General features: G+C 35.8%; 5 protein-coding genes and 1 pseudogene across 5 annotated transcripts; 4 read left to right on the forward strand and 2 right to left on the reverse strand.

The window, feature by feature from the left end:
* The first annotated feature begins 1,174 nt into the window (after positions 1-1,174).
* Positions 1,175-1,734, forward strand: LOC9318387 (annotated as a pseudogene).
* A 2,925-nt stretch (positions 1,735-4,659) lies between these two features.
* Positions 4,660-9,827, reverse strand: LOC9320487 (casein kinase 1-like protein HD16). Its single transcript, XM_002884375.2, has 17 exons — positions 9,464-9,827; positions 8,316-8,767; positions 7,932-8,057; positions 7,771-7,844; positions 7,603-7,672; positions 7,467-7,522; positions 7,311-7,382; positions 7,096-7,190; positions 6,958-7,024; positions 6,745-6,874; positions 6,441-6,659; positions 6,225-6,355; positions 5,905-6,079; positions 5,725-5,815; positions 5,469-5,626; positions 5,184-5,372; positions 4,660-5,089 (listed from the first exon to the last, which is right to left on the reverse strand). Exons 2-17 carry the CDS (start codon positions 8,709-8,711, stop codon positions 5,030-5,032), a joined length of 2,109 nt encoding a protein of 702 aa, XP_002884421.1. The 5' UTR covers positions 8,712-8,767; positions 9,464-9,827; the 3' UTR covers positions 4,660-5,029.
* Positions 9,828-13,443: 3,616 nt separating this feature from the next.
* On the forward strand, positions 13,444-16,231 carry LOC9320488 (YTH domain-containing protein 1). Its single transcript, XM_021031358.1, has 7 exons — positions 13,444-13,846; positions 14,199-14,269; positions 14,445-14,666; positions 14,811-15,359; positions 15,444-15,656; positions 15,788-15,925; positions 16,026-16,231. The coding sequence occupies exons 1-7, from the start codon at positions 13,795-13,797 to the stop codon at positions 16,065-16,067; spliced, it is 1,287 nt and encodes a 428-aa protein (XP_020887017.1). The 5' UTR covers positions 13,444-13,794; the 3' UTR covers positions 16,068-16,231.
* An 82-nt stretch (positions 16,232-16,313) lies between these two features.
* LOC9318389 (T-complex protein 1 subunit theta) lies at positions 16,314-20,142 on the forward strand. Its single transcript, XM_021031355.1, has 13 exons — positions 16,314-16,761; positions 16,959-17,221; positions 17,304-17,450; positions 17,565-17,726; positions 17,870-17,947; positions 18,194-18,327; positions 18,466-18,538; positions 18,619-18,696; positions 18,791-18,913; positions 19,016-19,110; positions 19,221-19,430; positions 19,599-19,656; positions 19,839-20,142. The coding sequence occupies exons 1-13, from the start codon at positions 16,611-16,613 to the stop codon at positions 19,914-19,916; spliced, it is 1,650 nt and encodes a 549-aa protein (XP_020887014.1). The 5' UTR covers positions 16,314-16,610; the 3' UTR covers positions 19,917-20,142.
* A 117-nt stretch (positions 20,143-20,259) lies between these two features.
* LOC9318390 lies at positions 20,260-23,053 on the reverse strand. The gene is made up of 3 exons (XM_002884376.2): positions 22,755-23,053; positions 21,074-22,239; positions 20,260-20,990 (listed from the first exon to the last, which is right to left on the reverse strand). The coding sequence occupies exons 2-3, from the start codon at positions 22,229-22,231 to the stop codon at positions 20,481-20,483; spliced, it is 1,668 nt and encodes a 555-aa protein (XP_002884422.1). The 5' UTR covers positions 22,232-22,239; positions 22,755-23,053; the 3' UTR covers positions 20,260-20,480.
* A 2,042-nt stretch (positions 23,054-25,095) lies between these two features.
* On the forward strand, positions 25,096-26,659 carry LOC9320489 (NADPH-dependent aldehyde reductase-like protein, chloroplastic). The gene is made up of 2 exons (XM_002882277.2): positions 25,096-25,628; positions 26,066-26,659. Exons 1-2 carry the CDS (start codon positions 25,225-25,227, stop codon positions 26,472-26,474), a joined length of 813 nt encoding a protein of 270 aa, XP_002882323.1. The 5' UTR covers positions 25,096-25,224; the 3' UTR covers positions 26,475-26,659.
* Positions 26,660-26,852: the final 193 nt, after the last annotated feature.

Genomic DNA, 26,852 nt, shown 5'->3' on the forward strand with positions numbered 1-26,852 from the left:
TTTGGAGAGAAGTGCGTCGATTGAAAAAGGCCCTTCAGGAATTGCTCTCACTCGCGCAACGCGCACTTTGTGCGAGTGGGTCTGAAATAGAGCCTTCTGATTGGCTGAAAAACTCTAAAAAAAGTGAAATAGTAGACATGTTGCTAGCTCTTCTCTTATATGTTATTATTATTATTTTTTTTTTTGTTAAAAAGTTTTTCGTCTTCTTCTCTCAATCTGATGAAACGAAAGTTGTTGTTTGTTTAGATACAATTGATTCTAGATACTTGAGATCTGATGGTAGTGATATTTTAGATACTTGAGATTTAGTATTTGATCTATAAAGATTTCATATTTGTTGATTTTTGATGACTTGAAGCTCTCTGCAGATGCAAAAGAGTCTGAATATGGATGGGACTGCGTTTGAATCATTACGGTGTCTCTGTTGATGTTTCCTGTGATGTATCTACAAGTAGGCCTAGTATTCAAAAAATGCAAGCTAGGATCATCTTTATGAGACTAGGCCACTCAATACAGAGAATAAATGAATGCACTTGGACATGGACATGTTACATCTGAACCACCTACTGCTTCTGCTGCAATGTCATCTTCAACTCTTCTCCTACCTTCAAAAGCTATTAGTAAGCCAAAACTGTCCCAAGGTTCAAGTATGTAGTGGATTAAAAACATAGGTTGTGAAGCATCTTGGCTCTGGAAAATGCATGCCTATTTCAGAATTTTTGTGAAGCACTTTTCAGAATTTAATCATCTTTGTAATATGATTGTATCTAATAGATTATTTCTTGGTTGTGGCAGTTTTCCTCGGTTCACTGTGAGTGGTGTCAGTGCAGTCATCTTGCTTGGCAGTTTGATTACTCTTGGCTACATCGACGAGGATGAAGAAAGGCACAACTTTGAACACAAAGGAGGTAAGGCCTGAAGCTTTTTTTGGCCTATTCATACAGCACAAAAATGAGAAAGTTATTTGAATATAAGATTCTGCGAGCCATCAATTGGTTGGTCTCACTTTTTTAAAAAACTGCTGCTTGCTTAAGAGTTTCTATTCATTTGCTGAGTTGGTTATCACCTGGTTAGGACGGAGATTTTGAGGTTTTGGCAAAAACCATAAACTTGGATATTATACTTGAGCAGCGTTTTCTTACTGGCATTCTGTATATGATTCTATTTCAGGGTTTCTCTGCCCATTCGTCCCATACCTTCCAGTTCTTTGCATATTGATCAACACCTACTTGATCATCAACATTGGGTGAGTTAGTCTGATGGACCCATGTATGATACCAGTATATTGGGATGTTTCTAAACCCTTGCTGGTAATTTGTAATGGCAGAGCTGGGACATGGATCAGGGTCTTGGTATGGCTACTTATTGGAAGCATGATCTATCTCTTCTATGGCCGATCTCACAGCTTACTGAACAATGCGGTTTACGTTCCAAGGACGACTTGTACCAGAAAAACAACAGATCATCTTGCTTAAGATTGGTGGTTCAATGCAGCAGCTGAAGGGAGTCGAGCTCAAGCTTTGTTGTTGCTGAAGTAGCATCGAAAGAGAATTAAACAGTTTGGCACAAGATTAAAATACATACAAGAACATTTCATGTACATTGTTTAGTCATTCAAAACGTATAATGTCATTTTTGTCCCAACGTACATTGGACTTTGAAGTAGTCCATTTAAAAACTCTCATGAATCATCATGGTACTAACATGAAAGAAGACAGTGTTGTGGTTAGTATACTATTGAGGATCGGATCATCAGCCTTATCGACTTAGGCAATGAGTTGAGACTTCCTTCACCTTAATTAAACTCAGCACATTCTCTCACAAAAAAAAAAAAAAAAAAAAAAAAAAAAAAAAAAAAGGAAACAAAGGCAAAGAAAGAAAAAGGAAATAACAGAAAAAAGGAAATATTTTATGTGACCGTTAATTAATTGTGATTAGCAATTTCCTTTTTCTTTTGAACCTCTTTGCTTATAAATAGATGAGACTCTATTTCTTCCTTGTGAGAGAAATCAAAACTCTCTGTTTCTCGCTTCTTCTTCTTCTTCTTTGAAATAAATTAGGTCGCTGCTAAGAGTTAGGGTGATCGGAGCCGGAAAGCATATATCATCGTGAATGATGATATCCTCTGTCATCTTCAGTCGCCCTAAATCCACCGGATAATGATCTAGCCACCGAGGTCGATGTCACAATTAGGGGTGGATGTCGTAAGTGGTGGATGATGTTGGAAACTGATCCTATTCTTAATCCTACTTGAGATGAGATCAAGACAAGAGTGGAGAAGATGAGAAGAGACTGCAACAAAAGAGAGGAGAGAGATCGTAACAAGAGAAGAAAGAAAAAAAGAAGATGTGTTTGTGTTTGTGTCGTAAGAGAAAGAAGATGCAGAAAGAACAAAAAGGCCAATGGGCCTTGGTGTTGAATTGAAGGCCCAAATATTAAACTGGTTATTCACATGGATGTCACCGAAGAACGATGGGCTCAAATCTGACTTTAGAATGGCTTTTTCGTATCGGGCCTTCTTTGCTACCAAATCCAACCAGGTATTCCTTTCTTCATTCTTATTTTTGTTTTTGTTTCCTTTTATTTTTCTTTAATATTAGTTTAAATATTTAATTAGTTTATAAAAATTAAGTGTTAGTTAAACTAAATCATTTTAAAATAATAATTTTTTCACTTAAACTATAAAAATTTTACTAAAATTTAAAACAAATTTAACACTTAAAACTTTTAACTAAAACTATGTTAATTTTACTATTATTTTTTAAAAGTTAGTTTAAGTGTTAAATTTTAAAAACGTCGAAAACTAACCGCGCCTAGGCATCCTGTCCTTAGTTGGTCCGTAAGCTTTGGTGTTCGAAGTTCGATAAGGGTAAAATGGTCATTAAAAATTAAAAGAGGGCAAACTTAAAAATGGACTCTCAAAGGGGGCATTTTTGAAAAGGGGTATTGAAAAAGGGGCATTTTTAACAATTTCTCTTTTTTAAAACTAAAACCATGGCAATTTCACTAAAACTTTTTAAAAATTAGTTTAAGTGTTAAATTTTAAACACGTCGAAAACTAACCGCGCCTAGGCATCCCGTCCTTAATTGGTCCGTAAGCTTTTGGTGTTCGAAGTTCGGCAATGTTTTCACGTAATATAGATTTAACACTTAAACTCATTTTTAAAAAATAATTGTGTTTTTGACTAAAATTTAAAACAAATTTAACACTTAAACTTAAGAAATAAGTTTTTTAAAACTAAAACCATGTCAATTTCACTAAGTTTAAGTGTTAAATTTTAAACACGTCGAAAACTAACTGCGCTTAGGCATCCTGTCCTTAGCTGGTCCGTAAGCTTTGGTGTTCGAAGTTCGGCAATATTTTCACGTAGTATAAATTTAACTTAAACTCATTTTTAAAAAATAATAGTGATTTTGACTAAAATTTAAAACAAATTTAACACTTAAACTTTAAGAAATAACAATTTTTAAACTAAAACCATGTCAATTTCACAAAAATAATTAAAAATTAGTATAAGTGTTAAATTTTAAACACGTCGAAAACAAACCGCGCCTAGGCATCTTATCCGTAGTTGGTCCGTAAGTTTTGGTATTCGAAATTCGGCATGTTTTCACTTAATATAAATTTAACACAGTGATTTTCACTAAAATTTAAAACAAATTTAATACTTAAACTTTAAAAAATAGTTTTCAACTAAAACCATGTTAATTTTACTACCACTTTTTAAGAATTAGTTTAAGTGTTAAATTTTAAACACGTTGAAAACTAACCGAGCTTAGGCTTCTTGTCTTTACTTGGTCTGTAAGCTTTGGTGTTCAAAATTCGGCATGTTTTCACGTAATATATATTTAACACTTAAACTCATTTTAAAAAAAATAATAGTGTTTTTCACTAAAATTCTTTTAGTTTTTCTAAACTTTAGAATGCTTGAACTCACTGAACCCGAGAGGACAAGAGAGTGCAGATTCAGGTCTATCACTTGTCTGGTAGGGGAACGAGTGTTGCATCCGACGAGTTACCATTTGCAGCAACCTGAGTTTGGCCTCCATGTCTCTAAACCTTCCAAGGTGATTATTGCTGTGGACTGGTTATTGATATTCTGAGTCAGCAAGTTCTTGAACTCAACAAGGGATTGTATTTGGTCTTGTGGACAAGAGAAAGATATTTGTGAAATGAAGAAGACGAAGAACAAGAGGACACAAGAGAGAAGACATGGCTTCTGCATTTTTCCTCAGAGTTATTGGTTTTTTGCCAGTCACAGGTTCTTCTGTATGTCTTGCTATATAGTTGCAACAAGTCCAAAACGAGATTATAGCTAAAAGACTAAAATCCGAACAATGTAATGTTTTTGTTCATTATCAGTGATTGTAATGTGTAATATTTCCGAAAGCACTAAATATAAAAAAAAAGTTGACTTCTAAGATCGTGCTTTATGTCTGCATACTAAAAGAAAGAGTTGAAATTTCATAATGTTGACTTGTACGTTGACTCGACATTTGTTTATAAGATTTGGAGATTCAGTGTTGTTCAAGACTAAATGAAAACGATGCTTTGAATTGAAATATCTTACTTCTATTAAGATTTGTGATTTATATTCTATCTAATATTAATTAAAATCCACATTTTCAAAATTGGAAGCAAAAAACTGGAGACCAAAAGATGAAAACCTTACTTCTTAGAATTATATGTTCATTATAACAAACATGTTGCTTCCTCCTGATTCTGTTGTACTCAAATCAGGTACAAAGCCAAATAAGCCAGAAACTGCATGACTTTTCCAGCTCTTGATCAATTCTAGTAATAATGATGCTTCTCTTCTACTCCATTTTTTTTTTCTTTTTTCTTGTACTTACTACATACATAGAGACTCATTTCATTACACAGTCACATAGGTTGGCTCCTGGTTAAGCTTTACCTTTGGATTGTACTGAAACCGAAGCTACACGTTGTCAGGCTTCTAGAGAGAGATCATCCCTGAAACCCTAGAGCGAGAGTGAGAGAGGTTGAAACAGTATACTCCATGTTTCATCAGCAAACTGTCCGACCATAGCATATTGATGCAATGTACAGATTTTTTGCCCATTTCTCCTGAAATCAAAAATCCATGTCCAAGTCAGTTACATAGAACAAATGGAGAGGAATCCAAAGTTTTTAGTGTCATAACATGCTTCATTTTACACACCTTGACATGGGTACTTGGGAAGGCAGAAGTGCGGAGAGTCTCTTGGGTTTCATCGGTTATTTTTCGTTTAGGTATACTCAATATAAGAGCTGCTTGATCAGCTGTTGCAGCCATTGATGTTATCCTGTATCCACTTTCCCACCTTCGATGTATTCCTTCACTTGGGTACAAAAAGTCAAGCTCCACCACCTATAATATACACCACATAAACATCGTTAATACATTATATTGCCCTAAAAGGAAACAAAGAAACGTTTGAAATGCCCCAGGTAAAGAGATCCGAACCTGTTCAGAGTAGCCCGAGTTCCTGGACATTACTACACCCCAACGACTCCCAGCGGTGGTCATGGATGTTACATGAAAACCTTCTTTCCACTTTTTATTTATCCACTTGAATGGAAATGAGTCGCTGACTTTGTATGACTGCTGGGTATAAGGAGTTCCTATCGCATTACATGAAGTGGAATGAGTAAAACGGCTTTCATGCTTTAATGACTCAATAAGTTCATCGGCAAAGTTATCATCAGATGTGAATACCGACCTTTAGCCATAACAACCAACGAGCTCCCATTATTTGCACCAGCTATGGAACTGATATAGTAGTTCTTTTCCCATTGTTCCATAATCCAGTCCTGCAAACAATCCAGAAACAAATGTTGAGCTGCTATAGTCAGGCATAGGTATGACAGATAGATGGCTTCTAATGCTTCAGCTGTTTTACCTTGTGCAGGAAGACCGAGGACAGTTCATAAACTTGAGAACTGAAACCAGTCCCAGCATCCATGATGATGGCCCAGAGATTAGCTGCTGATGCTACACAGCTTATGAAAAGGCCATCTTCGTTACCTTTCTCAACATGCTGTGCAAGTCTTGAGTCTGCAACATTGTAATGATATCTACAAAAGCAATAAAGATTGACCCGTTAAGCAAAGAAATGCAAAGTACCAAAATAAACAAATATTTCTAATAATACATTAGGGTTTTAAAACCTTTATACTCCCGAAATGCGATGAGCAAAACATTCAAATGTGTCAGAATTACCTCTGTTTCATAGGACGGCGTGCATTATAGACTGAAATCCACTGTGTGGCAGGACTGCCGATTCTAATTTTCTTCCTTGGCTGTTCATCCTCTTCCAAATTGATAAGCAATCTTCCTCGCTTTTGGCCAACCTATTAATGCAAAAGCAAAATATCAGGTACTTGTTGTATTACTTATAAATGGTGAAAAATAACCATATGAACTAAAGTCAACCACCTTAAGAGCCCCATCAATTCTAATTGGTCTAGATATAGCACATGGCTCGATAAGAGTATCAAAAATCGAGATAAGCTTGGCATAGTTGGGCTCCTCATCGAACTTCATATTAGTGACTGCCTCGAGGAACAGCTTAAACGGGGGAGGACAAAAACAACACATCAATTCAGGAGAGGTTGACATCTTTTTCTTACAAACAAGAAAGCTCTTGTTGTCACCCTGCGAGCACAAACCATATATTATTATTGACTACAACTGAAACATACAAGGTTTTAGATAGTGTGTAGATAGATAAATAACTCACCTGGTACCCTTGCCATGGCAACCTTCCCCGCATCAAAAATATTAATGTATAAGCCAATGACTCCAGATCATCCCTCCGACTTCCTGTCCGACCAAGATGTGCATGACAACTTGCATACCTTATTGTTCCTCTGCATATGAAGAGTAACAAAGATGTAAGCAAAATATATATACCAACAAAAGTAGGAAAGATAACATACACCAATCAAAATACCTAAATACATCTGGCCTTTGATCATATTCAACATGCTGGCCAGAGTGTGAATCTTTCCATCTTGATGCTGAAATAAAAGATGATATATGTCAAGATTTTGAAAAATAAAACGATTATAAATATTTCACAGATACTCACCTAGACCAAGATCAATAAGGTATAGTTTCTTCTCGTCTGCTGTTCCAGGCTGACCAAGTAAAAAGTTTTCTGGTTTCACATCTCCATGCACAAACCTTGTTTGATGTATGGAATGAACAAGGCATGACAGTCAGCTCAGTGATTTTTGCTGTAAATGAAAATATTTTTTGTTCGAATAGATGGAATTATTGGCGACAACAAAAATTCGCACTAACCCCTTCATATGCAGTTTTTCAAGAATAGATATCGCCTCCACTGCAATGCATGCTACCATGTTTGGAGACATCCTACCACATAGAAAAATAATAAATTTAGCATATCTGCATGAGCATGGTTGGTATGAAAATATATAGCTTGATAAAAGTACTTACGATTGAGCCAAAGAATTCCAAACATCCCAAAGGCTAGGCCCAAGCATGTCCATGACCTGAAATAATTACAAACGTTTCTTCATAAAAGATACCAGACTAATCTCAATGTGTGACTAAGCTCGTACGAAAAGCTTACCAGGATGTAAAAATCTCCTTGACGACCCTTATGATGTACAGCAGGAATTCCATAACAGCTATTGAGCGTACTTTACAGCAGAAAAAATAAAAGAAAACATAAGTAGTGACAAGGAAGGAAATAGAAAAACTGGGCAGGAAATTTAGAAAAGAAACAGGCAAATCTTACTTGTACACTTGCCACTCATAAGGTGGGCCAAAATTACAGCCTTTACTATTTCGATGTTCAAGTTTCAGAGCTACCTGAAATGGAAAAGAATTAACTCTTAAAAAAATTTAACTCTTTTGGACTAACCCCCATGATTTTTACCAGGCTTTTTTTTCTAATACCTCAATTGCATCTGCTCCAATCCTATCACTGCCCCCACTCACCCTTCTGCCAACATAAACTTGACCAAAGCCACCCTTACCAAGTTTCCTCTCCGTCTTATAAACAGGAGAATTTCCAACTTGTACCTATACAAAAAAACGAAATCATAGTGAATATCTCTCTCAAAGGAGAATGAAAAGCTGGTGCAAGGCTTTAACCCATTAGCATGACTCGCAAACCACATCAACAAAAGATCTAAGAGTTCCAAGATGATAAATGATGATGTTAAAAGAATATGTTGAACTCCAAAATAGAGCACCTTCTTTAACCTAATCCTAGAGTTTTGCATGGATATAACCATGCGGAAATCCGGTGACCAATGTCATAAGGTTAACAGAAATTACTCTTTCAGGGACTGGACCCATGCTGGAATCTTCTTCCATGCCTACTACTTTCTCTGCGCTACCGCCTTCCGCAGCAATATCCTTATCAGCTACCCCTTCAACTCGATTTAAGGCAGGTTCAGTGGCCCCTATAACAGCACCTGCAGCTGGACGAACCTCACAAGGTTCTGGCTCTAAGTCAGTCAACCTGATACCCCTGCCCCTACCGGCAGCAGTTGGTCTTGGAGGTGGCGCAGCTTTAGCTAAAGCAGCATTCCCCCTTCCTCTACCACCACCTCTTCTCCTTGTTGCAGTCTGAGGAGGAAGTACAATATTTTCTGCTTGTTCAACTAGCTGAGGGTTAGGCTGCTCGTCAAGGCGTCTCGATCTCCTTGCTCCACTTCTTAACTCTGGCATTCTTACTCCATGCAAAATGTAAAAGTTTTATTCTTTCGGTCACCTCTTTAGATTACCTATGGCATAAAAACATTGGGAGTACAGTGTGAGGTTTTAGCAATAACAGTTTATTTGAAGCTATACACCACAAACAAAAGTTGGAGGTAAAGAATTTTGCAGCATTTCTTCTCCAACGAGACGCAATCAACAAACAGATAAAAGAGCAATCATCCAGATGAAAAACAGATTCTTTTTCAGGAAAGTGCTTAAAACGAATCAATAGATAGAGATAGGAAGTAATGGCAATGTGATACAATAGAAGAAACCATTGCTTGCATTACGAGCATTCCTTTTTCACCAAAACACTCTTAATGGTGTTGCATATTTCAATCAAAACCGAAAAGCCACCAAATTTATATCTTACCAATGATATTTGTGGCTCCACAGTATCATATTCATCAATAATCTAATGGAAAACAACAACGCCAATAGACCAACAAAAGCAACAATAAAGTTAACTACCCCCACAGATAGATCAACACAAGCTTCTATTGATTTTCATTTTCACAGACAAATACAAATCGAAAGCAAAAGTAAGAAGATAGATTCACAAAAAGTTTAAAAGTATAAACATTCGCATAGTCACTTTAATAGAAATATGTTCAATCATCTTCAAAAACCACGATCTTTCGCATAGTGATAACAAAAATGTAGCAAGAAAGTCTCAGCTCAACAACACGGAAATCGAATCGAGATGTCAAAAGGATGTTTACCAGAAAAAAAAAATCGATTTTTGTTGATAGAGCTTCGAAAATAACGATGATCGGAAGATGAAGAGAGTGGAACAGGATCGATCCAGAACCAAAAAAAAAAAACTTTCAGATCTCTCCTCAAAGTTCCAAAAATGAGAAACCGATTAGCTTCCTTCTCCTGCTGTGACGATTTGAATATGAAGGAAACAACTTTTGAGCTGTTGAGTACAAACAGAGGGAGATAGAGAAAGAGACCTAGAGAGAGAGGTAGTTGCGGCTAGATTTAGGGTTAATAATGAAGAAGAAGAAGATGAAGATGAGACGATGAAGAAGAGGTTGCAATTTTTGTAAAGAGATTTTTGAGTTGAGGCAAAATAAAAAAAGTAAGTTTTTTTTTTTTTCTTGGGGGAAGGATTGATTCACTTTTTCGATATTTTTTTCTTTCTACGTAACCCATAATATTACTAATACTAATATTTTGAGAATTTTACCTAATTTATTTTTCTTTTCTTTTTTAAATTTTGTTTTTGCAACGTTAACTTTTTTTTTCTCTGGTCATCATCCCTAATGGCAGATGCTTCTTATTGGCTATCGCTGTTCCGCTTTGGGTTTCTCGCGTGCTTTTTTTTTTTCGGGCTGATATGTATTCACATAGTATTAAATAATTTTATTTTTTTAGTATTAAATAATATTCTTACAGGTTATAATGATGAAAATTTAATTAAGAAAAAATGGGACGTAAATGCTTTGTTTATGATTTGCATTCCTCCTTTTTTTATAGAATAGATTAAAAAAAAATTAATCGTTTGATATATGGGGCTAAAAAAAAATTCTAAAAATTTCATGTGGAAAATTTTTTTTGATAAAAATTAAGAAGAACAATCTAAAATAGAAAAAAGTCGGATAAAAATTGCAGAAACTTGGGATAGTCACATGTAATTTACTTAGCAATTTAAAAAAAAAAACAATCAGTAAAAAACTCGTATGTTCAGTGCCGGCTGAATACTTTGATGGGCCCTAGGGCAAAAAAAAATTTGGGCTCTTAGAATTTTTTTTTTATAGTGTTTTTGAGTTATAAAAAAACATTTTATGATATTTTTAATAAAAATTTAATTATTAAAACTTAAAAACAGTAAAAAAAAAATTTTTGGGTCCTTATAAATTTTATTTTTATGTTGTAATCTATTTTTTTAATACTTTTGTAAAGAAATTTTAAAAAATGGGCCCCTTAATTATTAGAACATGGGATTAGACCCCTGGCCGTCGCACCGCCCGCCCCATATTCTGAGCCGACACTGCGTATGTCACATGATCCATTAATTCATGGAGATCAGTGAAATACATCACGCTGTATGCATAATGACATCGTATATTTGTATTAGAAGTCAATGATTTGGTATTAAGATATGGGTGATTTAGGTGAATAACCTAAAAAAAAAAAATTTAGTTTTTTAGAAAGAAGGTAGAAAGAGATAGGAAGAGAAATAGAGTGAATAGGGGGGTTAGAGGTTAGATATTTAATTTTATTTTATTTTTAGGTTATCTAGTGCAATTTCTCTTAAGATATTTGATATATTTTTGTCAAGTGATTCTGATATGTAGATTAAATACACATATATTTTCGTAAGATTCAAGTGTAGTATTTGTTTGCAGGCAATCAATTTCATATTTAACTCTAATATCAGGTGAATTATGAGATGGCCTGGAAAGACTTAATACCACACTGATCACCGTTGTTTCAAAGTTGTCATTTGTTTACTTCTTATCTTACAAATACTGGTTGCAAAAAGAAAATTGTTGCATGTATAACACCAACTAGATAACAACCCGCACGATGTGCGGGATGAAGTGATTCAAGTAAAATTATTATGATTAAAATTATTATCCGGGATCCAAGATCCGTTTGTGTAAAACGAAACATGTTACAAATTTTTTTTTGTTTTATTCAAATTTGGGACTATTTCATATAAGAATATGTTTTACCCGTGAAATATTTGAACTTTGAATAAAGCTTCAACGTGATAAAAAAGTATTGACGAAATGTTACCATTTATGGCAATATGTCTTTCCGTATGTTTTAAAGATTTCGAGATTTTGTAGTATAATAAGAATTTTTTTTTTTTTAATAAGTATAAGAAATCCAAAATTTAGCAAAGATGAGATTTGAGAGTTTCCAAGCTAAGATTTTGTAGTGTTCCAAATCTAAGATTCTTAGATTATGAATGGATTATTTACGAAATGGTTAGAATGTGGCCATATTTTGGTTTATATACAAATGTGGTTATAATATTTTTCTTCGAAAAGTTAGAACTCCTCCAAAAAACAGGATTTTAAGTATTCGTAACATATATAGAAAGGAGATTGTTTTATTTATTTAAGTAAAAAAATTATGGAAGATGTAAAGATTTTGTAGTTTTGAATTCGAGATTCTTGAACCAAATGTATATATTTTATCATTTGAATATAAACAGAAATATAAATATAAATAAAAAGATTGTTTACCCATCCGCTAAAGAAAATTTATATAAATGTATATAAAGAAAAATATAGTAATATAAGATAAACAAAAAGTGTATGTTTTTAATTATTAATGGGATATATGGATGTATGAGACTAATGACAAATTCTGTAAATAGTCTAATAAATCTTGGGTAATTATCTAAATAGAAGTCAAATCATTGTGAGAGCGACACATCAGCGTGACAATCTTGTTAATAACACATGATGGTAAGTTTTTTTAAAAAAATGTTTCTCTATTAATATATAGGAGATTTAATGATGTATAAATTTAACCTTTTACCAAAAAAAATTTTAATGATGTATATATTTGTGGAATTAAGTTGTTGGGAATGTTTTTGAACTTTTTTCCGGCCTCGAGGATGATGGTGTTGTCCTTACCGCCTCATACAACTAATGAATGAACATGTGAGACAAAGGATAAACATATTGATCAGTTTTTTGGAACTCCATGTGATGTTTGCCAAAAATAATTTAATGCTATTTCAATTTGAATATCCATCACGAGCCAATAAATAAATTACTTGGACATTTATACATTGCAGTTACCAAACTCAAAAGATTTTGAGCTATATCTATATAAAAAAAAAAGAACGTTTTCCAATCACAACAAATTATTAAGTATTAAAAAAAAATTGTCTACTACTATCCCTTATATATTAATTGAGAAGCATTTTTTAAAAATAATTTTACCCTCATGTGTGATTAAAGAAAATGTCATGCTGACGTGTCGTTCTCACAGAGCTTCTCAATCTAATTAGTTAAAGACCCAACATTTATTAGGATATTTACAGATTTTGCCATTAGTTTTACTTATGTTTATTTTATGTTTATTTACAGATTTTGCCACAATACTAGTAACCCCACAAATCAATTTAAGATTTTCTTTTTATCATACACCTACTTATGTTAGAAAATACACCGAAATGAAAATATATCATCACTAAAGGCCTACTTTTTTATATACATAAAGAACGCAATAAGTTTAGGTGAGAAGCAAAATTATGGGTCGATGCCTAACGTAAGGTTCATATTCCCTTGGAATCATTTTTTTAGTCATCTAAGACTCGTTTATGAAGCATCCCTTTTACATTGTGTGAATGAAATGAAGGAATATTTATAGATGTGATACCGATAGATATGGTTGTGTTTGATTAGCTTATGGAGGAGTCCTTCACATACACAATCAATATTTTAGCCTAGCCAAGCAAACCCATGATTGCGACCGATCATTTTATATATAAATTTTCGGTCTACAATTTGCAAACTCATGCGTCTTCATATTTGTATTTTTCTCGCAAACTACTAGCAAAGTTAGTATATCTCAAACACCACTCCATTTGTATATATGTATGTTACAATTTACAAACATCACCAAGATTAATACATCCTAAACAAATGGAATTCATGATCATTGCTCTTAAGCAAAAGTCCTAAAAGGATTGAATTTAAGTTAACAAAAAAAGAGGTCTCTAATAAAAGCAATCAACGTCAATTTTCAGAATCTTCTCGTGTGTCATTAAGAAGAAGAGCCTTATCTTTTTGGGTTAAAGGAGCAAAAAAAGAAGAAAAAAAAATCGAATTTGTCGCTTAGAATTCGTCGTTAATTTTACCCATTTAGGGGCATTTGTGTTCTTTGCTAAAAGATCACCGCCTTACGTTAAAGAGGAAGACGAAGAAAACAAAAAAGAACGGAACTTTCTAAAACCCACCAAAGGCTCTCTCTTTCTCTCTCTCTCTCTGGGTTTTTCGAGGTTGCGTTTGCTTTCATTTGCCCAACTTCACTGACGTTTTCTAGGGTTTAAAGCTTATCCCTTTTTTTGCCTTCTCTCGACATGTCTGGAGCCGCTTCTTCTGATCGTCTCGCCACTAGCTTCCCTCTTCTGGGTAGGTTGCTTTTTGGCTCAAAGATTAAAACTTTTTTGGCATCGGAAAAGTTATCATTTTCTGCTCATCTTACTACTTGCGATTGATTTGTACCCTTGGGTTTAGGGTTTAGTGGCTAGTGTTATCAGTATCTGTCGTAGGTTGTCTTGTCTATTTCGGATAGGATTGATTGGTGTCTAGAGTTCTATAAACCTCTTTATGGGATGCTTATGTTTTTTTGCAAGTTAGTGTTTTTTCTGCTTATGGGTTGAATTTCACCAGTTATTTGCCTTGTTTAGACTATGCAATTGGAGTTTGAGGCTTTGTTATTTAGAAATTACTAACTTGGCTTTTGTATATATAATTGGTGCAGAGACAGCAGATTTGTTTCAGGAGTTGTCTTTAGGTTCAGATGCAAATGAAGTTCCTAGGAACCGTAATAAGGTACTTAATGCTACTTGTGTTTGAAATTTAAGGTTTTGCAACTTATCTTTTGTTGTGCCGAAGGATATCTAACTGCAAATTGTTCTGTGGAGAGGTCTTGCTGCTTATTTAATCTGAAATTTGATATATTGTGTGAGTTTTTTTTTGTTAACTGATGACTGTGTTTTGTGAGTAGGGTTCTTTTCAGCATCAGTATGGTCATGCACCTTATGGCGCATCTTCTCATGGAAGTGAACGAAGGCCAAATATGAATGTTGGCAATCTGCTAAATGGTGGAGACTCGATTGGTTCATACCCGTGGGGTTACATCCCAGCAAACTATCCTTCTGGTGGCTACCCGGACCCGAGGTTTGGTTATGACAGCAACAGCAATCACAGTTCCTTTTCACATCTCATGGTATGTTGGTTACTTCACATGACCTTACTACCTCTTATCTGTCTTCATATAGTCAAGAGAATGTGTGTTTTGTTCTCTTCGTCATCTCTGCTATGACTTGGGTTTTTTGGTCTTATAATTGGCTACAATTGTTTTATTTTACAGAATCCACACAGCTCACAAGAAGCACTGAGTTTTGACCAATTTGGATATAATGATCATTTGTATTCCAACCACGGATTGTACGGACTTTACGGGAATGTAATTGACTCTGGTCATGCATATGGAACTTTTGGCTATGATTCCTGGAAACTTGGGCGAGGATGGTATCCTGTTGATGGTTATAGAAAGACCAGAAGCTTCAATCAAGGGCGTGGGTATAGTGATGAGAAAGCAGATAGGCTTAATGAGCTTTGTCGAGGACCAAGGAGTAGTGATTTCAAGAGTCCACAAGTTCTTAACTCTTCAATGCTAGAGGCAATGAAGCAAGATGTTTCAGCGGTAGATCTTCAGCGTTACAACGGGGAGAATTTCCCTGAAACATTCGTGAAAGCCAAATTCTTTGTGATCAAGTCTTACAGCGAAGATGATGTTCATAACAGTATTAAGTATGGTGCATGGTCGAGCACACCAACTGGCAACAAGAAGTTGAATGCTGCATATTATGAAGCCAAAGAAAATGCCCAAGAATGCCCTGTGTATCTTCTGTTCTCGGTTAGTACGAGGATACTTTGCGGCTCGTGCAACATCCTTTTAGATTTACATTAAGTAACTCGCTGTAATTGGTTTTATCTGCAGGTGAATGCAAGTGGGCAATTTGTAGGTCTTGCAGAGATGGTAGGCCCTGTTGATTTCAACAAGACAATGGAGTATTGGCAGCAAGATAAATGGATTGGTTGTTTCCCTGTGAAGTGGCACATCATCAAAGACATACCAAACAGTCTCTTGAGACACATAACACTTGCGAATAACGAGAACAAGCCAGTCACTAATAGCAGAGACACTCAAGAGGTTCGTTAAATTTCCCCTAAAACCTTTCTTGGACATGTTTGAATTGAAAGCTAGAAGCTTACTTGAATTCTAATAAAAGATTATGGCTTTCAGTCAGGCTTTTAAACTGTACGGTCATGGTATTGGTGCAGGTGAATCTGGAGCATGGGACTAAGATCATAAAGATCTTGAAGGAGTATATGAGCAAGACATGTATACTTGATGATTACAAGTTTTATGAGACAAGGCAAAAGATCATCAGAGATAAGAAGATCAAGCAAAAGAAACAGGTACAGTTCCTTAAACCCTATTGCATCTAAAAACACATCAACAACCCCTCTTGATACAGCCTCTGAGCCTGTTTCGTTCTGATTGTTTTTGTTATATTAGGCCCTTGATGGAGCTTCCGGGGAAACAATTAACTTGTGTTGAAAGCTGGAATCGGTGCAAGGAAAGAAGATGACTTAATTAAAAGAACTTAGTTTTTGAATCATGTTTTCCCTTCAGGGTTTGGATTTCTAGAAACCTAATACACACATCTTTAATCTGTGTGTTCTCTCTGCTGCTGCTTATCTAAACAAAACTTACATTGTCTTTTGTTCCTTTTAAGGGACGCACATCTGATAAAATAAAAACTCATGCTTTCATGTTATTTTGATCATAAAAGTTATTTCTCTTATAGTCCCTAAACTTTTATTTAATAAGAATTTCATCCCTAAAAATTAAAGATCTCACCTTTTGGCCCACATCACCGTAAAATGTTACGACACCGTTTTAGAACTAAAGACGGAGGAAATGGGAGTGTTTTAAAACCTTTGGAGGTTTCTAGGGCAATCTCGGCCACTTTTAACTCACAGAAGAGCTTTCTCTCTAAACACCTTCGAAAATCTCACAGAGCTTCTTCTTCGCTTTTAGGGTTTCTGCACTTTTTCGGAGTGACCCAACTTCAAAGCTTATAGATCGTTACCTGATAAAATGGTGGGTATGTCGATGCAGCCATATGGTATCCAATCGATGCTTAAAGAAGGTTACAGGCATCTCTCTGGTCTCGACGAAGCCGTCATTAAGAACATTGAAGCTTGCAAGGAGCTCTCCACCATTACTCGCACCTCTCTCGGTCCCAATGGTTCGTAATGTTTCTCTGATTGGTCTTGATCTAATACTGAAATGATGAATGAATCTCGTTTCATTTGAGTGTTGTAAGTAGGATCTCTCTTGTGTATAGTTTAAGCAAACTTGATCTGTTACTATAAAGGTGAAGTCTTTTTTCCAGGGATTCAGATTCGGATTTGAACTGAGTTCTTTTGTTTTGTGATCTTTCAGGAATGAATAAAATGGTTATCAATCATTTGGACAAACTGTTTGTCACTAATGACGCTGCTACTATTGTGAATGAACTGGAGATTCAGCACCCGGCTGCTAAACTTCTGGTTTTAGCTGCTAAGGCTCAGCAAGAAGAAATCGGAGATGGAGCTAATCTGACTATCTCTTTTGCTGGTGAGCTTCTTCAAAACGCTGAGGAGCTTATCAGGATGGGGCTTCATCCCAGTGAGATCATTAGTGGATATACTAAAGCTGTCAACAAGGTTGGTTGGTTGGTGAATACTTGAATTACTGTTGGTGCCTTTTCAATTTGTTTCTCAATGCTATTGGTTTTTGATTGTGCAGGCTGTTGAAATACTGGAACAACTGGTTGAGAGTGGTTCTGAGACCATGGATGTTCGTAACAAGGATGAAGTTATTTCTCGGATGAGAGCAGCTGTTGCAAGCAAGCAGTTTGGGCAAGAGGAAATAATATGCTCTTTAGTTGCTGACGTAATATACTCCTTGCTATCTATTTGTTTCCTGTTGTTTCATTGTTCTGATTGTTATTTCTTCAAGGTTATTGCAGATTTAGTTTTTACTTGACGGGTTCACTTGTTTTTCTAGGCATGTATTCAAGTGTGCCCAAAGAATCCGACAAACTTCAATGTGGATAATGTCCGTGTTGCCAAGCTTTTGGGAGGAGGCTTGCACAATTCTTGCATAGTCCGTGGTATGGTCTTGAAAAGTGATGCTGTTGGTAGCATTAAGCGAATGGAGAAGGCGAAGGTGAGATCCCATTCTTTTTTTATATGCTTTTGACCAAGTTTTTTTGTCTGAATTGATCAATGTTTGGCCCCTAAGAAATATAGCTTTATGGGTACGTCTATCCTGTTTTTGATAGCTGAATGTCTCTGAAATGCTTTCCTCAGGTTGCTGTATTTGCTGGCGGCGTTGATACTACCGCAACCGAGACCAAAGGAACTGTCCTCATTCATAGTGCTGAGCAGGTTACTCTTTTTTTACAGTTTGGAATCTCTATTCTTTTACCATATCCTTTCAGTGTGATGAGCTAGAACAAGATGAGGCTTCTCTATGAATGATGCATACGAGTTTTCACCTTTTTTGCACTTAGATTTGTTACTGTCTTTTAAAATGTCAAAATTACAATCCTGCTTCTATTATATATTTCTTCAAGGATGGTTGTATGTTTTTGATCGTTATTGTGACAAATTTCTCCTATTTTGGATTTCTAGCTAGAGAACTATGCAAAGACAGAGGAAGCTAAAGTTGAGGAGTTGATTAAAGCTGTTGCAGAATCAGGAGCCAAAGTAATCGTTAGTGGGGGATCAATTGGAGAAATGGCATTGCATTTCTGTGAGCGCTACAAGTATGTGTAGAACATACATTTCATACTCCTTTTAGCTATTGTTACTTTCTGCATTCTGATACCCATTGTTCCGTTGTAGCTTCGTATGATACTACCTGTCTTTACTGCCCTTTTAAACCTGAACATTTTTCTTGGCAGGATAATGGTATTGAAAATCAGCTCAAAGTTTGAACTGAGGCGCTTCTGCCGTACAGCTGGGGCTGTCGCCCATGTAAGTATTTCTAAATGGCTACCTGAATGAGTATCTAAGGGCGGTTTTATCCTAGCTTTAATACTTTTATTATCAAACAGTTGAAGCTTAGCCGCCCAAGCCCTGATGATCTGGGATATGTTGATTCTATATCAGTTGAGGAAATTGGTGGTGTAACAGTAAGTACTCCGAAGTCAATGCCAATCCTTTGGTTAATATTTTTGGTTTTTCATTGATCATAGACAATTCTCGGTCTTCTTGTGATGTCTTTAGGTCACGATTGCAAGAAATGAGGAAGGTGGTAACTCCATCTCTACCGTGGTTTTGCGTGGAAGCACAGATAGCATTTTGGACGACCTTGAGAGAGCTGTTGATGATGGTGTTAATACATACAAGGTAATATCTGCTGGGTTAAAGATTTTTTTTCCCTGTCCAGTTTCATTTGTACCAAATATATTGTATTTATCTTGACTGTTATTTCTTATATTTTCTTCTCAGGCCATGTGCAGAGACAGCCGTATTGTTCCTGGGGCTGCAGCTACCGAGATAGAATTGGCTCAAAGATTGAAGGAATATGCCAATGCAGAAATAGGGTACTTTCTTTTACTTAATTTTTCAGAAATTATCCATGTGAGGCTAGCTTTTTATGCAAAACTGTCTATCGTTTGGTAACTAAACTTAAGTCTCACTTTTGAATTTTCAGGTTAGACAAATATGCCATCTCCAAATACGCTGAGAGTTTTGAGTTTGTACCCAAAACCCTTGCAGATAATGCTGGCCTCAATGCCATGGAAATCATAGCCGCTCTGTACACTGGACATGGATCTGGAAACACAAAACTAGGCATTGACTTAGAGGAAGGTGCTTGTAAAGATGTTTCAGAGACAAAAGTATGGGATCTTTTTGCAACCAAGTAAGTTTCACACAGTCTTTCTGCCATCAGATCTTTCTGTCAGACTTCTCTATTCTTACTTAGCAGTTGTTCTTGAACATATAGAAAACTGGAGTAGAATTTTCTGACTGCTTACAAAAAAGACCATTCATTTTAATTGATAACTAAGATGTGTAAGTCTCTGTGCAGGTTATTTGCTCTTAGATATGCTTCAGATGCTGCATGCACTGTACTTCGTGTAGACCAGGTATACGATTCATCCCATGAAGTAAAAAGATAGTGTTCGCTGAATGCATTATCTTCTAAGATTATGTCCCTTGTTCGTGCAAACTCTTTGATTCAATATTCAGTTCTATTGATAGATCTCATCGAGTATACTAAAAACATGCATGTTTAATTGTTTATACTCTAAATGTGTAAAATGTGCAGATTATAATGGCGAAACCAGCCGGTGGACCAAGGAGAGATGCAGCTCAAGCTGCAGGTGCTGGTGCGGAGGAAGACTAAGCCGGAGAACAATTACCTCGTAGTGAAACTCTCTCTTCTTTTGTAACCTTTTGTTCTTTCAATTCTGAGAAAATTTTGGTGTGTCTCAGTTTAAGATTTGTGATCTTTGTATAACACACCTACTTAAGTGTTTTGCCTTCTTTTTTTGTTGTCTTGTTTAGTTCTTCCCAACACTGAAATTTTCCGGTTTAGCTAGTGAAATTATTACTAGGACCTTCTCAGTTAAGACTTCGATCCAGTTAAGTTTAATTCTGATTAAATGTGAATTTGCCATTTGGTTTAGATTTGATTCGACTTTTGGACATGTGACAAATTCATCAGGGAAAAGAAAATGATCCACACATTGACAAAAGAACATGAATACCAAGCTAGAATTTGAACTTATGTATATGAGTTTGGTTTACATTTGATTCGACTTCTGAACAAGTGACAAATTCATCAGGGAAAAGAACACAAACAAACTAGTATTTGAACATGATCCATACATTGACAAAAGAACAAGAGAACTAAGCTAGAATTTGAACCTATGTAAGTTCTATGCTTCTTTTTATGTTCATCCCAACTTTAAGTCGGAACAAGGTGAGGAAGCATCATATCATCCTGGAGATGCATCCACATGAAAGAAGCAAACCCTGCAACTGCAATAGAGAAGACACACAATCCCAATTTTAACACACGCTTGCTCTGTCCATGACGTGGGTCTATTTCAGTCTCCCCTGTCTTAAGTTCGGCCTTAGAATCCAAATCTGACTTTGGTTTCTCACAGATATCTTCTGTTGTGTTGGTTGGAGTAGTAGTACCAGAGGTATCATATATTGATGATGATGATGAGCTTTCACTGTACTGTTGCAGCTGCTGTCTGTTATCTAGTAACTCAGTGAATGGATCCTGTGTGAAACCATGCCTGTGGTGTTTTGAACAGATGTCACCTGATTGTCTCTTCTTGGTGTTTCGTCTTGAACTTCTTGAGCGGTTGGTCCTAGAGCACACAGATTCATTAAACTCGGAGCTTCTGTTCCGCTGATGGAACCAAACTGACTCAATCTTGTCATCTTCAACACCAGAACATTGAATCTGATATCAAAGAAGCAGAAAAATGAAACTTAACTGACAAAGGACATACAAGAGACAGCTTTAAAATTTGTAGTCTTTTTTACCTGATCTCCAATTCTTGGACTCTCGATCACAACATCAGTTTCTTGGTTATTGTCTCCGAAAGTCACCAGAGGAGAGCCTGAGACAAGAGTTCTTCCACTGGCTACACCAGAAAACAAAGCATCATACTCGTCTTGATCATTTACATAACTCCCATCACCTCTCCTATAAACACTCTCATCATCTGCTCGCAGACTTGGTGTAGACTTGATTGATCCGCTGAACGAGATTTGGGGCTTGCAGTTCTCTGCGTCAAACATTGGATCTGCCTCACCTATTAATCTCTCTGCTTGTCTCATGGTTTCATGAGCTGCCATTTTGACATAATGCATCTGATCTTTTTGGTGTTTCTCCATCTCTTGATATATAAGCTCTAACTCAGAACAAATACTCTTGGGATTCAGATTCTTCATCAGAAAGTTGAGCATCTGTATAGCTAAAAGCCGTTTCTGAGAATCTCCCTCAACAACACCTAAATCCAGAATCCTCAGACCCGACTTCACAAAAAGCCTTGCATATGCTTCGACAGTAAAAGGGTTGTGCTTGGAAAGTGCCATGACAAGTGCCATATGAGACTTAGCTTCACTTGAAGTGGCTTCAAGAGCAACAGCTAAGCTTTGACAAACATTATTAACCATTTCACGAGAAGCAGATCGCCAATTATCGCAATCCACAAGTGACTTCAAGCAAAGAGCAGATCCCAAAGCAAGATGCTGTTGATGTTGCGAATCTATAAGAGAATCAGAGAGTGGCTTACAAAGAGAATGAACCACATTCATTTTCTTATCTTCCGGTGTTGTAGGATCAATTCCATATCTAGCCATAGCAGCTACCGCCTTTGAGCAAGCCTGTTGAATACGTAGAGACCCTTCACTGGAACTCAATGTCCTTATGATCGCCGACATGATAATGTCTACGTGAGGAGCAATTTGAACTCCATGAGCACGAGCAAGGTCTTCAAAGAGAGAAACTGTGTAACCACCAGACTCAGAACCAATCTCTTTGACTTCAGAAAGCTGAGAAACAAACACATGAATCACATTTGCATCCAAATCTTTAACAATCGATCTCAAATTTCTCATTGCAGCCTTGTGGGAATCAGGATCTTTGTCAAGATTAGCCAACTCTTGTCTAAATGCCGAACCAAGATTTCTCCCCATTTTTTCCTCTGAAAAACAAAGAGCCACAATGGTGATTCAGTAAGCTAGACAATAAATGTCAAGAACAAAACAGAATCGGATCGGATATATTTGTGTATCCTAATAACATTTTCATAATGAGTATACTCAATGATTCTAAACCATATCCGAATAAGGAAAAACAAATCAATCAACACCAATTTTCATATGAGAAATATACCAAAATCAATACTCAATTCCAAAAAAAAAAAAAAAAAACAAATTTCTTTGATTAACCAAAATGAAAACGCCATTCTCCGGATGAATAACGAAATTCCGCAGAAAATTGATAAAATCGATTACTTAAACTTCCCAAAAACTGATCTTTTAAACAGAAAATGAACATCTTGATCTGTGAACACAAATATCATCGAACACGAAAAGGGTCTTTTTTGAAATTCGAATCATAAACGAATTGAATTGGATATATAACCCTAATCGAAAAAAACAGAGTTTCGAATACTGAGAAAGTAAAGTTGATGAATAGCGAAGTAACGAAGAGTACCAGTGTCTGATATAGCGAAGATTGACCCAACAAAATTACAGTAGCAATTCTTCTTTCCCACAAAAATTCAAGAAAACCCAAGAATCTGAGAGTCCTCAGATACCAATAGAGAAGTCGCTCTTCTTCTCTTTTTACAATACGACGCGAAGAAGAAAACCAGAGAAAAAGGATTCAACTTTATTTTTGAATGTTGAGAGTTTGGTGAGATGGGCGGGTTTAGGGTAAGTCTCCGTAATTTTTGGGTCTAAAGCAAATCTACCCCTTATTTATTTGTATTTGTCGAAATGGTACCAACATTTAAATTTCAACCAAGTAGAACCTTGGTGTTACTTCTTTAAGTAGAATCAGTTCAGTTAGTACAAATGGTTTGTAGAAACTGATTTATTTAAGCGACTGCTTATTAGTAATTTGATAGATGGTTTTGATTACCTTCTTAATTCTATGAACTTTTTGAAATTAATTTTGTGGGTCAGTCTCATAGTTGATTAAATATATTTGTCTTTAAATTAAAAAATGTTTGACTTATAGAATCCCACTTGATAAAATTTCCTATTATTGTCCATTGTCCAGATAAAATTTGAATGATTTTAATGGAAAATAGTAGCTAAATTGCATTAAATTTGAATATTCTTACTATCAAACGAATTTTATTTCCCTATTTCCATTCCTCAGTTTTGGTCCAAATCCAGTGTCTTGATTTCAAGTAAAGAAATAAGAATTTGACTAGAATTATCATTTCAAATGCAATCAATTTACAAAATATTCTATTATAAGATATTTAACAACATTGACAAAAATAAAATAAATTAGAAATTAACAAATTTCGGGCTAGGGCCCAACAGTATAGGAGGGGTAAAAGCAAACACAGGCCCATTTTACCACAGAATTCAGAAGACCCATTATTTTTTCCTCAATCACAAGGAGATTTATGGGGAGTCTGCGGAAAAGTGTTTGGTCCTATGTTTGTGGCAATGCAGCAAGGATGTGGTCCGTTCGAAAATCCTAATTTATCTTGAACCTTTGTGTGATATAGAAATAAAATTATGTTCTTATTCAAACACTATCCACGAAATGACATCATGTCACAAAACTAAACTAGCATTTGAACCGTGCAAGTCCTCCCTTAGGCTTTATGTAGTAGGAACTTAGATGAGGGAGCATCATGTCATCTTGAAGATTAATTTATCTAAGAAATATAATAATTTGGAGATTTTTACCCCAAAATAAAGAAAATGGGAATTGATAGATAGTTGTGGGTGATTTTTACATAGACATGTACAGTTGTGGGTTCTTCTCGTAATTAGTTAAATTATATATTTTTCCTCTCAATTATCTTTAAATTTTACGAAAATATATTTTATAAAATTCTGGTTAGTTAAATTTCCGTGTATTGTCTATCATCCAGATAAAATTTGACCAATTTTTATGGAAACTAGTAGTCAAATTGCATTAAATCTGTATATTCTTACTCTCAAATGAATTTTATTTCCATATTTTCATTCCCCAAAATTTTGGTCTAAATCAAAAATGTCTTGGTTTCAATTTGGGAATAAAATATTTGACTGTCGTCAAAAAAAGAAAGAAAAATATTTGACTATAATAATCATTCCACATAGCAAATACAATCAATTGGCAAAACAGTAAAACTTTGTCAGCAAAAATATAATCGGTTAAAAAAGATTTAAACCTGTAATTCAAGCTTAAATTATAATGTTACAAAGAAAATTGTAGGCCTGAGATTATTATCCGGTATCCGCGGATATCCGTATCCGTATCCATTTTTTATCCGAAAAACGGATATCCGGAAAAACGGATACGGATAATAAAATAACGGATATTCCGGATACGGATACGGATACGGATAATGTTAATTTTAAAAACGGATAACGGATATCCGGTTATTTTGTATTTTTATATGAAATACGGTATTTTTATACGAAAATATGGTATTTTTATACGAAAATACAGTATTTTTATATGAAAAAATGATTTTTTTTTTTTGCATGTCTACGGATATTCGGATATCCGGAATTCCGGATCCGGATACGGATACCAAATTGGCGGATAATACAGATACGGATACAGATACGGATATCCTAAAAAAACCGGATATCCGCTCCGTTTACAGCCCTAGAAAATTGTATTGTCTAAAAGGTTATATATATATATATATATATATGTATGATTTAAAAGAAAAAGAAAAAAAAAAAAGAAAGATAAAGTTCCCCAATTCATAATGAAGAATACGTTTTAAAACGGAGAAATCAATGGGTCATAATCTATAAATATGAAGATATAAAGGGGGAAACTGTCAAGGAGCGGGTATGGATCAATTTGTAAAAATATAAAGTTAGGGGGCTGATTTGTAAAACAACATGAATGAACCTATAAAAAGCGGCCAATCCCAATTTCTCTTCTTCACTCCCATCACAATCACATCACTGGTAAGACTCATTGAATTCGAATCGTTATGGCTACACAGTCATCAATTTCGCAACCGCCGCTTCCTCTCGCCGGTAGAGTCGCCATTGTTACCGGCTCTTCCCGTGGTATTGGTCGAGCGATAGCGATCCACTTAGCTGAACTCGGTGCGAGGATTGTTATCAACTACACCTCTAAAGCCGCAGACGCCGAGCGTGTCGCGTCGGAGATCAATGATTTTCCGGTTAGGGAAGAAATCACTGGAAAGGGACCAAGAGCTATTGTGGTTCAGGCCAATGTCTCCGAGCCAAGTCAGGTGAAATCGATGTTTGATGCGGCGGAGCGTGCCTTTGAAGCGCCGGTTCACATTCTGGTTAACTCTGCTGGAATCCTCGATCCCAAGTACCCTACGATTGCAGACACATCAGTCGAAGATTTCGATCGCACCTTCAGGTACTACACTCGAGACTGTTCATTGATTTGGATTCTGGAAAAGTAAACAAATTTTCGTCAATTAGTTATGTTCATGTATGTTAATGTGACATGTTCTATGATTTTGAGTTAAAAGCTGATCCCTTTAGTATATTTCAATTGAGTTTTTTGTTGAATCTGTGTTCTTGATCACTCTCCATTGCTCCTACTTCACTGTTACATCTACACTTGGACATTCTCTAATCTCCATCTCTGTACTTGATTACTCTCCATGAGTCTTAATGTTATGTGTTCCATGTTCGTGAGATTTGTTTGTTTAGGTTGATCCATTGTTCTTGAGATTCTAATTTTTGAACTAAATTTGAAAAGGTTTCTCATTTGTGACTTTTAAATCTGTAGTTAATCACTCACTAATCTCCAATACTTATTTGTTTGTTTCTTTTTTAAATGGATGGTAGTGTCAATACAAAAGGAGCGTTTCTGTGTAGCAAGGAAGCTGCCAATAGGCTAAAACAAGGAGGTGGTGGTCGGATCATACTCGTGACATCTTCCACGACCCGATCCTTGAGACAGGGCTTTGGTGCCTATGCAGCATCAAAAACAGCTGTGGAAACTATGGTCAAGATTCTTGCAAAAGAGCTCAAAGGAACAGGAATCACTGCAAACTGTGTTGCTCCAGGACCCATCGCCACTGAGATGTTCTTTGATGGAAAGACCCCGGAGTTGGTGGAAAAGATAGCCGCAGAGTCCCCCTTTGGGAGGGTCGGTGAAGCCAGAGACGTGGTGCCTCTTGTTGGATTCTTGGCTGGTGATGGTGGTGAATGGGTGAATGGTCAAATCATTCCTGTTAATGGTGGATATGTGTAAAAGGTTTGGTCTTGAGAGGAGCCTCTTCCTGATATCTTGAGAAGCAAATGTAGGGGTTAAGTTGTTAAAAATAAAACATTGGGGTTCAGTTGGAATAATATAATAAACACTGAGGTTGAAAAATCAATGTCTTAAATCATCTAAGTGTAGTAAACACAGCCGTAATATCAAACACTCGTGACTCACCTACAGCTTCTATACGCCCAAAAATATAATACAAATTCAATTTTCTTTTTGTCGACATCCATTTTTTTTGTAGTCGTCGACATCCAACTTTTGGTATTTTTTAAAAAACCTTAATATATCCAATTCATTTCATTGACATACTCATGTCTTCGTACTGACACATTCATTGGAACCACTTTATGTTTTTCATCA

This window comes from Arabidopsis lyrata (genome assembly GCF_000004255.2).
Source record: "Arabidopsis lyrata subsp. lyrata unplaced genomic scaffold ARALYscaffold_3, whole genome shotgun sequence".
Taxonomy (NCBI): Eukaryota; Viridiplantae; Streptophyta; class Magnoliopsida; order Brassicales; family Brassicaceae; genus Arabidopsis; species Arabidopsis lyrata.